We start from the raw sequence: 14,730 nt of genomic DNA, 5'->3' as shown, positions 1-14,730 counted from the left end.
TTTTTTGTTTCAGTTTCAATTTAGAAACAAATTTCTTCAACCTGAACACTTCCTGAGAAGTGAAATGATCCTCACTATCACCCCTCATCATTGTTACAACAGAGTCTATGAACATTTTGCGGTCAGGAAAATATTCCTCCACCTGGACATTTTTCATATTCTTCGTTTTTTGTAGGAATAATCTTATTTTTCCAAAAGTGTAACCACCTTGGCATTCTGGTGTACTCATGCTAACTGTTGCCTCACCATCAGAGTCCTCAAGTGTGCTACATTCAGTGTCATCATTTTTATTTGCTGAGTCTACTGTCACCTGACCAGCGCCCATTCTCTTTGGGCTTTTCTTTGGTCTTTTTCTTTTAAAGGGGTGGTAAACCACGATTTCACTATTCTAACTTTAGCTAGCGTGTAATGTTGCTGCTTGAGCATAAACAACATCTGCAAAGTTACAACGTTCAAAGTTTAAAGCAAAGGGAGATATTTGCTTTTAAAGAAATCAGTTTCTAAGAACTACAGCAAACGGCCAGTAGGCGACTACACACATTCCTCCAGGGCTTGCTGACATCACCAGGCCCAATATTTACATAAACCCCTCCTCCGAGAATATTAAATAAGGGGGGGTGAGGCCATTTTGTATCGCGGCGCTGTTGTGGTATAGTTAGGCTGGAGTGTTGTTGCCGCGATGCCGAGGAAACGCTGTTATTTTCATCCGGATTGCAGGTCTGGGGTACTTGCTCTGTTCAGCCTTCATAGGGACGGGGGTGCGTTGCAGAGCGTTTAACATACAGCATGTTATATGCACGTGTGTTTGAGTCAGCGGGGAATCAGGCGCGCGCAGGGCTCCCTGCAGAGGAGATCTAACATCTAAGCACATCTAACAGAGGAAAACATCCACCGTCTTCGCGATTTCAATGCCAGATTTGCACAACGTCAGCTGCGTGAAAAAAACACTGCCGGTGCGAGGATGCAGGACGCGCGCGCTGCACATTTCACGGAGGACAACACAAACTTCCACAAACTTCGCGAGTTCAATACAGGATATGCACAACGGCTTGTCCTGAAAGCTGGATTTACAAACAGAAGCTGTTCACGGGCCACAACCTGTAAGTCTGATTTATTTTTCATCGATGTGTTTTCCTGTAATAGGTTGTAGCAAGGAAGTAAACAGATGACAACACTGTTCTGCAAACCAGTCTGTTAAATGCTCATTCATACTTAACGATATCCGACGAACATCTAACGTTACAAACATTAACGTTAAAATCTCAACAGCGAACCTGGCATTAGTGTAAATGATTCTTTGATTAGAGCTTTTATGTATTGTTTATCTTCAGGCATGCTAAACATGGTTCTGTGTGTGATTTGGCTAACTTACTAAAGTCAGTGCTTAGTGTTCGTTTTGGGTTAACGTTAGTTCTTGCGACAGATATTTGGCTATAATCGTTCTAAAAATACAAAAGTTAAAGTGCCATTCAGTAGCGTTCATTATAGATCCGCAGTGTTTACTCTCGAGGACTGAACAGGTTCTGCTCGATCATCTTCACTCAAATGTTCTGGGTCTGATTCGAGCTCATATGGTTTTATTGACGCCGTTGTTTCTAACACTGAACAGCCTCCGGTAAGGGGCGTGACGTTTCCGACGTGCACTGCGGTTAGCGAATCAGAACACACTGGGCCAGCTAACCAATCTGAGCCCACTGCGTATTTTTGAGGGACTGGCTTCATACAACCCGGAAAGCATCAGACCGTTTTACAAGGAGGGACAGAGCAGTGTAGAATAAAGGTCAAATATATGACAAATAAGGCAATTTTTTTTTAAAACGAAGCATGAACACATGTTACAGTGCACCCCACAAACACAGCCAAGCCTTCAAAAGAATGTGTTTTACCACCCCTTTAATAGAGGGAGTTTTAAAAAGTGCTTCCTCCCTCACCATATCCAAACTGTCTTCAGCCTCAATAGCTTCTGCTACAGCAGATACATCCTCCTGAGACACATCAGTTTCATTTTCTACATTTCTTGCACCTGTCACCGAAGTTTCTAGCCTGGTTAAAACCAGACCATTCTCAGTAGTAACTGAGTTATGGTCTGGCAAAGCTTCATAGACAAATCATTTCCAAAGGGGCGTCACCAACGGGCGTCGCTCAAATGCCTCTCGACGCAATTGGATAGACCTCAAACCAATCAGAGCGATGAGGGAGATGACGTATGCAGAGCGACGGAGAAACATCTGACTGGCCGTTTCTTAATATGCGTTCTTGTCTGTACTTGTGTTCTCAAATAGGAAATGTCCCCGGTTTCCATTTCAGAAATCTGGTCACCTTACCTAAACCACATATTAATGTTTAATATATTATTTTTAAAATGTAAACGAAAAGAGGCAGGGTGTTTTATACTTCGTTTTATTATAAATATATAAGATAATCAATGTAGGCCTAGCTACGCGTTGCCTGAACCACATTCGTGTGGCTATTATTATTATTATTATGTTTCATTTTTATTTTTTTATGAAATGAGGCAGTGGTGTTTTGACATATTTCGTACGCGAACTTCTGACTTCGTCCGTGACTTACCAAGTTTGACTCCGGAGAATGAACTCCCGAGGACGGGAGGACACTAGTCCGCCTACTATGCTCTTGACAGTATCACTCAGTATATATTTGTATATGTAGTGCAGGCAATGCATATTATCTTCAATGCATGTTTATAACAAAACGAAATCTAAAAAACCCAGCCTCTTTTTGTTTACATTAAAAAAAACACACACATAATATAGGCTATGATTATCACTGTAATAAATTAAATATGACACAAAACACAACCCAGTCTCTTTTTGACTTTCTCTTTCTGAAAGAGTTCTTTTTTTTAACAGTGTTAATAGTATCTTGCAGAACTGTGATTGTGATGATTATTTGTTTTTTGGGGGAGATTTTAATTGCACGGAGAATTATGTATTGGATCGGAATCATGTAGAGCCACATGCTGCTTCAGCTCGTGTGATATGTGAGCTGGTTGAGACTCATGGTTTATGTGATATTTGGCGGGGTCTTAATAATGATGTCAGACAGTACACATGGGCACATGCAAGAGGAAGTCTTATATCCCTAGCCCGAATCGATAGATTTTATTGTTATAAGCACCACTTTAATATAATGAAAAAATGTGTAATTGCTCCAGTAGGTTTTTCGGATCATTGCTTAGTTACATGTCAAGTTTTTATAGCGAATATAAAGGCTAGAAGTGCCTTTTGGCATTTCAACATATCTTTGTTAAATGATAAACATTTTAGGGATGTTTTTTGTTTTTTTTGGGATAATTTTAAAATAAGAAAACAGGAATTTGTAAATCTGCGGCAGTGGTGGGATGTTGGTAAGGTTAAAATAATGATGTTTTGTAAACAATACACTTTCAATGTTACCAGGGACATGACACGATCTATGAAAAAGTTAGAAAGTAAAATAGTTGAATTACAGGATTTGGCTGATGTTACCAAAGATCAGAGACATTTGGAGACTCTTAAATCCCAAAAATCTATTCTCATAGATCTATTAGGAATCAGGGCACAAGGAGCATTGGTTCGATCTCGGTTTTTAAATCTTTCACAAATGGATGCCCCATCTAAGTTCTTTTTCAGTCTTGAGCGAAAGAATGGTCAGAGTCGTTGCATTCACTGCTTATACTCCGAAAATGGGCAGGAGCTAACAGAACCCTCTGAGATAAGAGGGAGAGCAGTACGGTTCTATGCTGGACTGTACAGCAGCGAATATGCTGAGAATGATGGTCTGTCTGCTCAATTCTGCGAAGGTCTACCCAGTGTTTCGGAGAGCTCAAAAGCGGATCTGAAGAGGCCGCTGAGTGAGCAGGAGCTGTTCATTGCTCTGAAAGAGATGGAGGGGGGCAAAGCCCCAGGCATGGATGGACTCCCTGTGGAGTTTTACAGGGAGTTCTGGCCGGTTATGGGTAATGACCTGTTGGGTGTTCTCAATGAGAGCCTAACTGAGGGGCTGTTGCCCTTAAGCTGCAGAAGAGCAGTGATTACCTTACTGCCAAAAAAAGGAAATCTACAAGAAATAAAGAACTGGAGACCAGTGAGCTTGCTATGCTCTGACCTGAAAATATTTTCAAAAACTTTGGCTAATAGGCTGAAAAAGGTGATGGGGGAAGTCATTCATGTGGATCAAACATATTGTGTTCCAGAAAGGTCTATTTTAGATAATGTTTGTCTTATACGGGATATTTTAAATGTTTGTAATCTTTCTAATACTGATTTGGGTCTTGTTGCTATTGATCAAAAGTCAAGCACAGATATCTCTGGAAAATTTTAGATGCTTTTGATTTTGGATTAGATTTTATTAAAATGATCAAAGTTATGTACCAGGACGTTGAAAGTGTTTTGAAAATCAATGGTGGTTTGAGTGCCCCTTTTAAGGTTTTTAGGGGTATTAGACAGGGTTGTGCACTATCGGGAATGTTATATTCTCTGGCTATTGAGCCTCTGTTGAATAAAGTGCGTTCAAAAATTGAAGGTTTTTCTTTTGGCAATGTACACCATCAGGTCTCAGCATATGCTGATGATATTGTAATTATGGTTAAAGGACAGCGAGATATTAGCCAAATGGCGGCTATTTTAAAAGATTTTGGAACCATCTCAGCTGCGAAAGTCAATTGGGATCAGAGTGAGGCATTGGTTTTAGGAAAATGGGATCAGGGTCTCCCAATTTTACCTGATAAATTAACTTGGAAAAGTGGAGGTTTTAAGTATCTGGGAGTGTATCTTGGGGATACAGTTATGCAGCAAAGAAACTGGGATGGAATGGTAGAGCAAATGGTGGGTAGATTGGCTAAATGGAAGTGGATTCATTCACAACTATCATTTAGGGGAAGAGTGTTGATAGTGAATAATTTGGTAGCCTCAACACTCTGGCATAAGTTGTTTTGTGTAGATCCCCCCATAGGGCTATTATCTCGGCTGCAAAGAATTTTTGTGGATTTTTTTTTGGGATCGCTTGCACTGGATTCCACAAGGTGTATGTTTTTTATCTAAAGATGAAGGTGGACAAGGTTTGGTGCATCTACCAAGCAGAATGGCAGCATTTCGTTTACAATTCATCCAAAGATTTTTAACAGGACCTGATGACTTGGTGTGGAGGAATGTGACCAAGGTTATTTTACAAAGAGTGGAGGGACTTGGACTTGATGTAGGACTCTTCTTTGTGGATTACAGGAAGCTGCACCTGAATGGCATATCTCATTTTTACTGTGGACTTTTTAAAGCATGGGGACTCTTTACTTTTGGAAAAAAAGGACAGTTTGGAATCGCTTTTTTGGCTTTTGGAGGAGCCTCTTGTCAAGGGGGCTCGTCTGGACTTGGCGGATGAAGTGCCGGGTCTCACTCAGACATTGTGTGCCTCTGGAACTGTGAAGCTTAGGCAAATTGTCAGGGTAGCTGGCCCTGATTTAAGTGACATTACAGCAGTAGCCCTTTTGCTGGGGTACAGGTCGGTTCGCCAGGCAGGAAAAGTAGTAGAGATGTGGAAGAAGAGGCTTACAGATGGGGAAATCGCACTGCTTTTGGACTGTGATGGAGGCTTTGAGGTTCCTGCTACAAAAGATCTTGTTCCAAACATCAGGATTACTCCAGACTTGAAGGGCATGTCAGGTCCATTGTTGGACCTTCACGAGTTACAAGATTTGGATTTGGGTAAAGTGAAGGGGAAGGTTTTATATCAATGTTGTGTTAAAGTTGTTTTAAATGGGAGAGTTGATACAGTCTGGAAGGAAAAATTGGGGATGGGTGAAAAAGCAAAACCATTTTGGAGAGTGTTTTATAAACCACCATTGATTAAGAAATCTGGAGATTTACAATGGTGAATCTTACACGGTGCTGTGGCAGTTAATGCTTTTATTTCTGTTATTAATCCGAGTGTCAGTGATCAGTGTGTGTTTTGTGGTTTAAGGGAAACAGTTTTTCATTGTTTTTTAGAATGCGAAAGACTGAAATCAATTTTTGATGTATTGAGTCAAGTGTTTTTAAAATTTGAAGAAAAATTCACACATGATGCTTTTATTTTTGGGGCAGGGTATAGCCAAAAGCAAAGAATAAAATGGCAGCTGATCAACTTTGTGGTTGGTCAAGCAAAACTTGCAATTTATGTGAGCAGGAAAAATAGAATAGAAAACAGGCCTGGTCAAGACATTATGTGTCTTTTTAAAGCTTATGTGAAGTCTAGATTTGCTGTTGATTTTAAGTATTATAATTTAATGAATGATATGACATCTTTTGAAATGCAGTGGTGCTATAAGAATATTTTCTGTGCTGTCATGGAGGGGGATTTATCTTTTTCTTTATTCTTGCATTGAGGTGTATAGTTTAAGATTCAATGTTAATGAATTTGAATAATTGATTGTGTGGAATAAAGTTTTTTTTTTTAAATAAAAAAAAATCTGTGTGTGTGTGTGTGTGATTGCTCTCTCTCTCTCTCTCTCTCTCTCTCTCTCTCTCTCTCTCTCTGTGTGTGTGTGTGTGTGTGTGTGTGTGTGTGTGTGATTGCTCTCTCTCTCTCTCTCTCTCTCTCTCTCTCTCTGTGTGTGTGTGTGTGTGTGTGTGATTGCTCTCTCTCTCTCTCTCTCTCTCTCTGTGTGTGTGTGATTGCTCTCTCTCTCTCTCTCTCTCTCTCTCTGTGTGTGATTGCTCTCTCTCTCTCTCTTACCCCTTTTCCACCAAAGCAGAGCTAGAGCTAGATCGGAGCCAGAGCCTAGTTTCAAATCGGTTCTTTGTGTTTCCACACACAAAGCCCCAGCTCCGAGCCAGGAAAAGTGGTTCTTAAGTAGCACCAAAACATTGCTGGGCTAGAACAGGGCTAGAAGTAAGAACCGATTACGTCAGGCGCTGGGGGCGGGGTTAACAAGACCAACACAAACTTGAGATCCGCCATTTTTGAAATAGCAGCTAATGGAGCTGACAGCTGCTGTTCGTTTGTAATCTCCGTCTATACAAATTACGGCGAACTGCGTGAATGCGTTGGATTCGCTGTGTTTTCGTTGTGTTTTGATGCCGATGTAGGATCGTAAAGCCATGTGAATGAATAGTAACGCAACGTTTGCTTTGTTGATGGAAGGCTTGTTCGCAGCGGTGCTGTGCAGAGACCGATCGCCGTATGATAACGAGTCCAGCGAGAGCATATGACTCCTTATGCTTTTGATTCACTCATGCGTTTTTTTTTATATATATATCATACGTGGATCGGTCTGCGGTCCACGCAGCGCCGATGCGTCTCGAACAAGCCTGGTGTGTGTGTGTTTCCCGCTCCAGGGTTGCCAGGTTTTCACAACAAAACCCGCCCAATTGCTTCTCAAAACAAGCCCAATCGCGTTCCAGGGGGGGGATTCCCCAGTAAAAATCACATTTAGGGGTTAAAATATGTGTTTTTTGGCATGGTTGCCTACTAAAAGGTTGCGTACTCGCATTCCCAGGGCTAAATATCACATAATTGGGGTCGCTTCATCCCACGGACATGAAAAAACAGCCTGCGGCAAAACCACAGACTTGGCAACACTGCCGCTGCCTCGCTAGCGTTGCTGAGAGAGATGAGGCGTATACAGTGACGTAAGACATGGCTCTGTTGTGGCTCTCAGCATGTGGAAAAGCAAACGGTTCTTAGAAGGCTCTTTAGTCGAACCAACTATGAACTGGGACTAGCTCTGGCTCTGAATTAGCTCTAGCACTGCCTTGGTGGAAAAGGCGTATCTCTCTCTCTGTGTGTGTGATTGCTCTCTCTCTCTCTCTCTCTCTCTCTCTCTCTCTCTGTGTGTGTGTGTGTGTGTGTGTGTGATTGCTCTCTCTCTCTCTCTCTCTCTCTCTCTCTCTCTCTGTGTGTGTGTGATTGCTCTCTCTCTCTCTCTCTCTCTGTGTGTGTGTGTGTGTGTGATTGCTCTCTCTCTCTCTCTCTCTCTCTCTCTCTCTCTCTCTCTATCTCTCCCTCTCTCTCTCTCTCAGTGTTGAATAAATGTTTTGTGTATTTCAGTTCCGTCTGCTGAAGACCAAAGTCATTACGCCGTGACAGAGGAAGAAACTTCAATCTGATATTAACACGTTTTAAAAGGATTCTGAATATTAATTTGATTTACCTTGTATCATTTGTCATTAAACATGAGTTTAGTCATATCCTTAAAATAAAATTACTTTATGATATCTTTGTGATGTTTGTTCTTCCAATAGTAAAATCTTTTCATCTTCTGTTCTTCAGTGTTGTCGGTGTTGCTTTTTTCAGTTATTTGTGAACATACAAACCAAAGTTTTATTCTGTATCACATGTTCTGTATAAATAAATAACAGATGAAATTAATGTGTATGTGCCAAAAAGTGTGTAATAAATGTATAGGTATCATCATTTGTAAACTGTCATCTAAGCCTGAAACAAATTTGTAATAAAAAATATCCTGGCTCTTCCAAGCTTTATAATGGCAGTGAATGGCTGTTTCTGTTTTGAAGTCCATAAGTGCATCTATCCATCATAAAAGTGCTCCACACGGCTCTAATAAAGGCCATCTGAAGTGAATCGATGTGTTTGTGTAAGAAAAATATCCGTATTGAAAAGTTTACAAACTGTAAAACATATGACATACTGGCGAAGGCATAGCGTAAGTTCCGGTGAAGAACGAGGAAGAAGAGCAGATGATAGAGCAAAACAAAACTTGGTTCTCGCGAGAAGTAGCATATTCTCACTGGCTTGTCCTACGCTGGAACGCCAGTCTCTCGTGAACACACGGGCAGAAGTTAGAGATTACAGTTTGTTACGTTTTTAACAAGGATATTTTTCTTTCACAAACACATGGCATCACTTCAGAAGGCCTTTATTAACCCTCAGAGCCGTGTGGAGCAGTTATATGATGGATAGATGCACTTATGGACTTCAAAACTGAATCAGCCATTCACTGCCATTATAATGCTTGGAAGAGCCAGGACATTTAATATAACTATAATATTGTATTTATCTGAAAGAAGAAAGTAATTTACACCTAGGTTGACTTGAGGGGAATAAATCATGTGATAATTTTAATTTTTGGGTGAACTATCTCTTTAATTTTCTGTAAAACAGACCTCCAACAGCAACAAGGGTAGCTAATAATGATATTAAATAGTCAAAGGAATCCTTTCCACCATAGAGCTTTTATTCTACACATGAGTTTGGCTGTAAAGAGGGTCCTCATATTATTCATATTAAGAGAAACTACATCTTTATGAAACTCATACATAAACATGCCTCAAGAATGTTTAGTGTTAGTTATGTTTTGTTAGATCCGGCTGGTCCAGTCCGTCTGTGTCTCTAAATAGTCTAATGAAGCTATAAAAGGGCTTCGGAATTGTCCAGAAATTGGTTTAGGAGTTAATATTTTATATATTTCAAATGGCATCACTTCACTTGCGTCCTGTAGTTTAACTATAATTACATTTTATTTAGTTAGCCTATGAATGAAAAATCTGAATGAAGTAAAATCTTACAGAAGTATTGTGATCCGATTGTTTCGTTTTATATCGGTTTCAACAAAATCCGTTTGGCAAAAATAATTTAACTCTTGCACTTAAACACTGTAGAGAAAACAGCAAGGACGGTTTTCTGAAGCTCTTTTGAAAGACAATATGCAGAGCTGCCAACTTTTCAAAAAAACTTAGAGTGAGATTTGGTGGGGCCAACCAAAATTTTGCCGCGTACAAAGCAAAAATTACAACAACAAAAAATTAAATAAATAATAATCATATATATATATATATATATATATATATATATATATAATAGCTATATACACACACACATCACAGAAAACACTCTCTCTGCATTAGCATTTGAGTAGTATTGTTTTTTTGTTTTTTTTATGTCTTTTTTGCCTTTGATAAGGTTGAAAATTAATTCTGTCTATTTAGACAAAATGCATCTTTATGACGCTTTGTATACAGTATATCCTATAGACACACACACACACAATTTTAAAGCACTATAGAGGAATGGTTTTGTCTAATAGAGCAAATTGATTATACATCAACCTACAGTATACATTTACAGGGAAGAAAAAGGAAAAAACTGTCAGTCCTGTCTGTTGCTCTTCTGTCTGTTGTGTGGTTATTTTTTGCTGCGGCTGATCTAAAAAAACATTGTAGTAAAAACTACTTTAAGTAGTTAAGTTACATTCAAGTTATACCCTTTTGAAAAAGTAGCTACACTACAAGTTACTATCAAAAAGTAGCTGGCTATTGAAACCACTTTTTTCTTTTTCTTTTTTTTTTACAATGAGATTGTTACAAATAACTGAATAAGTGTTAATGAAGAATGTTATACTATTTGGGGTTTCAAGCTTCATAATGCAATGTAATTATGATTTCAAAGAGTATAGGGTGAATTCAGGGTTATTGGGACACTTTTCCCCAGACATTTCAATGGAAAAAAACTGTCAGAATCATTACACACTCAAATATAGCCTATCTCAAACTGGCTGTTAAAGTGCAAAATGGCTACAAATTTAACATCAGTGCAAGAACAAAATGTATGCAAATCAACTTGCGATGCTGTTTGCGAACGTTCGTTGGAACTATGGGTTCGGGAAAAACGACTCGTTTAACTATGCTTATAATGACGGAACTTGTGACCATATAGCGAACGACACTTTCGGGAAACGCACCTCTGAGCCTCACTCCACTCCACTTCGCTCATTACAGGCTCGTTCTCGTCAGAACCCAAAACAGTATGTAGTTTTAGGTCGCGCAACACCGTATTTTTTTGCACATGAATCTTGAACCCCCTCACCGAAAGCATAACTAATCGATCAACATGATCGGCTCAACATGTAGATCTATAGATAAACTCATCTTTCAGGCATTTGACCGACCAGGTGACACTTCAGCGTGAGAAATCGGGGGTGTGGCGTGTGAGCGTGTGAAACCAATCAAATGCGTGTGTCTCACGGCCAATGCGTGAGAGTTGGCAGCTCTGAATATGTGTGGCTCTTAAAAGAGCCTTTGTGTCTGATCAGATGAGCGGCTTTACTTTGAGCTGGTGTATTTGGTGACCGCCTTTGTGCCCTCAGACACGGCGTGTTTGGCCAGCTCCCCGGGCAGCAGCAGACGCACGGCGGTCTGGATCTCTCTCGATGTGATGGTGGAGCGCTTGTTGTAGTGAGCGAGACGAGACGCTTCACCGGCGATGCGCTCGAAGATGTCGTTGACGAAAGAGTTCATGATTCCCATCGCCTTGGAGGAGATGCCGGTGTCAGGATGAACCTGCTTCAGGACTTTGTACACGTAGATCGCGTAGCTCTCCTTCCTGGTAGAGGTGGGCAGATCGATACTAATATCGATAATATCGATACCAACGTTGGTATCGGTATTGATCGATACCAACGTGAAAATATCGATACTTAAGTTTCAGTTTCTCTCGTTTTGCGACCTGGCCGTGTTTGTCAAAATGCTGCTGCTGTCACAGAGCAGAGCAAGCTCTCAAGAGTGCTGCTCGTGCTCGACACTGCTCTCCTCCCCCTCTCCTGTGTTGTACCGTCACGTGACTCACCACTAGCGCTACCACCAGCAGTCAGGCGCGCGCGCCGCTCAGCCGCGCATTTCAGCAGTCAGTCAGAGGAGGAGAATGGCAGCAGAGAGAAAGAGGAGCGTTGTATGTAAAACTTTGTGACTTTGTTTATTTAAGAAAAAAATCCTGAAAAGAAGTGCACTAAAGAGGAGAAACATTTTTTGTTAACATGCTACTTGAAAAGAGATTTTGTTTTTACATTTTTTATATTTGTGAAGTAATCATTTTGTAACTTTGTTTATTTAAATAAAACAGAAGTAACCAAAAGTTGTTTCTGAACAAAAGCTTTTGTAGTACTGATTAATAACCCAAAATGCAAATCACAAAAACAAATTAAAAGTCATGAAAATTAATTTAGATTTAGGTTGAAGACGCATCCACCTTAATTATTAAAAAGTATCGATATTGGTATCGGTATCGGCGATACTGGCCCTGTATTTACTTGGTATCGGATCGATACCAAATCTAGCGGTATCGCACACCTCTACTTCCTGGACCTCTTGCGCTTCTTTCCGCCCTTGCCGGCGGTTTTAGTGACGGCCTTCTTCGAGCCCTTCTTGGGGGCGGACTTCGCTGGTTCAGGCATGATGCTAGAGATTCGCAATGACAAACCAATGTGAACGTGAAACGATACAGCGGCTTTTATTCACTACCCTATGCTAATTTACTTGAACCTTCTCATTGGCTCATTGAACAAGCCAAACCCACAAACTTGTATTTGATTGGACAACTCAAAGCATTACAAGCGGAACGAGAGCCAATCACATGCGGATGAATGATAGCCCCGCCCACCGCCTCATGTTTGAACGACACTGGCTTTTTCCTTGGTTTCATTTCCCGCTCGTTTATTTGTATATTGTAATATTTTGAGAAAATACGCAGACAGCCTTAAACATTTTTACTCAGAACTGCAAGAAGAGTAAAACGGCCCATTTTAGTTATTTTTCTGCATTTTCATTTCTGGTAATTTTGGAACCAAACTGATGTAGCTGTTTTTGTTCTTTTTGTAAACCAGCTTTTACTCACAGTAAAATAAACATTTTACGTGTGAATTGATAAACACTGTGTAACAAAAATTATTGCACACTTAAGATCAACATTACTTTATACATATTTGGGTAGAGAAAGAAAGATGCTGATATTCTCATATTACTGTTCTATGTAACTTAGAAGCTCAATTCTAGCTAAATAACAAATTGTTTTATTAGGCCTACTAGTTTTATGATCAACATGGCTTAAACATTGACTCTTTGTTACCCCTTTTCCACCAGAATGAACCGGGTGCTAGTTCAGAGCCAGAGCTAGTCCCAGTTCATAGTTGGTTCGACTGTGGAGTCTTCTAAGAACCGTTTGCTTTTCCACATGCTCTGAGAGCCACAACAGAGCCAAGTCGTACGTCACTGTATACGTCTCATCTTTCTCAGCAACGCTAGCGAGGCAGCGGGAAACACAAACTCACCAGGCTTGTTCGTGACGCATCGGCGCTGCGCAGACGATCCACGTATGATATAAAAAATCTGCATGAGTGAATCAAAAGCATAAGGAGTCGTATGCTCTCGTTGGACTCGTTATCATACGGCGATCGGTCTGCACAGCACCGCTGCGAACAAGCCTTCCATCAACAATGCAAACGTTGCGTTACTATTGATTCACTTGGCTTTACGATCCTACATCGGCATCGAAACACAACGAAAACACAGCGAATTCAACGCATTCATGCAGTTCGGCGTAATTTGTATAGACGGAGATTACAAACGAGCAGCAGTTGTTAGCTCCATTAGCTACTATTTCAAAAATAGCGGATCTCGAGTTTGTGTTGGTCTTGTTGACCCCGCCCCCAGCGCCTGAAGTAATCGGTTCTTACTTCTAGCCCAGCAATGTTTTGGTGCTACTTAAGAACCACTTTTCCTGGCTCGGAGCTGGTGCTTTGGGTGTGGAAACACAAAGAACCGATTTGAAACTAGGCTCTGGCTCTGAACTAGCACCAGCACTGCCTTGGTGGAAAAGGGGTATGTGTGAAAGTGTGTGTGGCTCTTAAAAGAGCCGCTGGTGTTTTTCTTCTTCTCTCTTATCTTAACCGCCGAACCCATACAGGGTGCGTCCCTGTCGCTTCAGCGCGTACACAAAATCCATGGCGGTGACGGTCTTTCTCTTGGCGTGTTCAGTGTAGGTCACAGCATCACGAATGACGTTCTCCAGAAACACCTTCAACACACCGCGCGTCTCTTCATAGATCAGGCCAGAAATACGCTGAATGGCGGGTTTAGTGATTCCCTGAATATTATCGCGAAGAACCTTTCGGTGCCGTTTAGCTCCTCCTTTCCCGAGTCCTTTACCGCCCTTTCCTCTTCCAGACATGATGACAGATGCTCTTCAAACCACAACAACTGAATAAAAGAACAAACTTTGACGAAGAGGAGTTTATAGTCAGCTAGCGGACTTGATTGAAACCACATTATTGGGCGGATCTAGTTGACGTCACCCGACACGCTACTCTCCAAGAGCTGCTGCTCCTCCTCTCTGGACGTCATGGGTTGAGTTTGACTGAGTTCAGCTCCACCTCTGTGGATCTAATAGGTGGAGGGATAGAGTTATGGGTGGGGTTGGGGCTGTGATTGGAACGTCTCTCTTCACCCATTACATCACGAGAAAGGGAGCCAGGCTAGTTATCCTTCAAAGCTTGATTCTGGAAATATAGGGTTTAAATAAATAACTTCTGAATATTTCGAGCAACAATCAAGCGCTGTGACAGTACCGCATACAATTTATGGAAATGTGTTTTGAATAAAAATTGTAAACCTACATACATTTAAAATAGAACAGTTTGTGCAGTTAAATTTAATTCATAATTTAGGTATACCTAAGCCTAACGGATTTACGTGCTAACGCAAAGATCAATAATGGAAATGATCTTTCATAGAGGCATTGATGTGGCTCTTAAAAGAGCCTTTGGGGTGTGTGTGGCTGAAGCCGCTGCGGGTCTAAGCGCGCTCTCCGCGGATGCAGCGGGCCAGCTGAATGTCTTTGGGCATGATGGTGACTCTCTTGGCGTGGATGGCGCACAGGTTGGTGTCCTCAAACAGACCCACCAAATAAGCCTCGCTCGCCTCCTGCAGGGCCATGACAGCGGAGCTCTGGAAGCGCAGATCCGTCTTG

The 14,730-nt window shown here is 41.1% G+C and overlaps 2 protein-coding genes across 2 annotated transcripts; both read right to left on the bottom strand.

Moving 5' to 3' along the window:
• Positions 1 to 11,033: 11,033 nt before the first annotated feature.
• Positions 11,034 to 12,160, bottom strand: LOC307120545 (histone H2B-like; the record flags this gene model as incomplete). The annotated part of the gene is made up of 2 exons (XM_079807645.1): positions 11,034 to 11,313; positions 12,063 to 12,160. 2 exons carry the CDS (start codon positions 12,158 to 12,160, stop codon positions 11,034 to 11,036), a joined length of 378 nt encoding a protein of 125 aa, XP_079663771.1.
• A 1,487-nt stretch (positions 12,161 to 13,647) lies between these two features.
• On the bottom strand, positions 13,648 to 13,932 carry LOC307118590 (histone H4-like; the record flags this gene model as incomplete). Its single annotated transcript, XM_079804272.1, has 1 exon — positions 13,648 to 13,932. One exon carries the CDS (start codon positions 13,930 to 13,932, stop codon positions 13,648 to 13,650), a length of 285 nt encoding a protein of 94 aa, XP_079660398.1.
• Between the last annotated feature and the right edge of the window lie 798 nt (positions 13,933 to 14,730).

The sequence above is a fragment of the Gobio gobio genome, assembly GCF_949357685.1.
Source record: "Gobio gobio genome assembly, chromosome: 2".
Taxonomy (NCBI): domain Eukaryota; kingdom Metazoa; phylum Chordata; class Actinopteri; order Cypriniformes; family Gobionidae; genus Gobio; species Gobio gobio.
The sequence above is the reverse complement of the archived record's forward strand: the minus strand, read 5'-3'. Positions and strand labels throughout refer to the sequence as shown.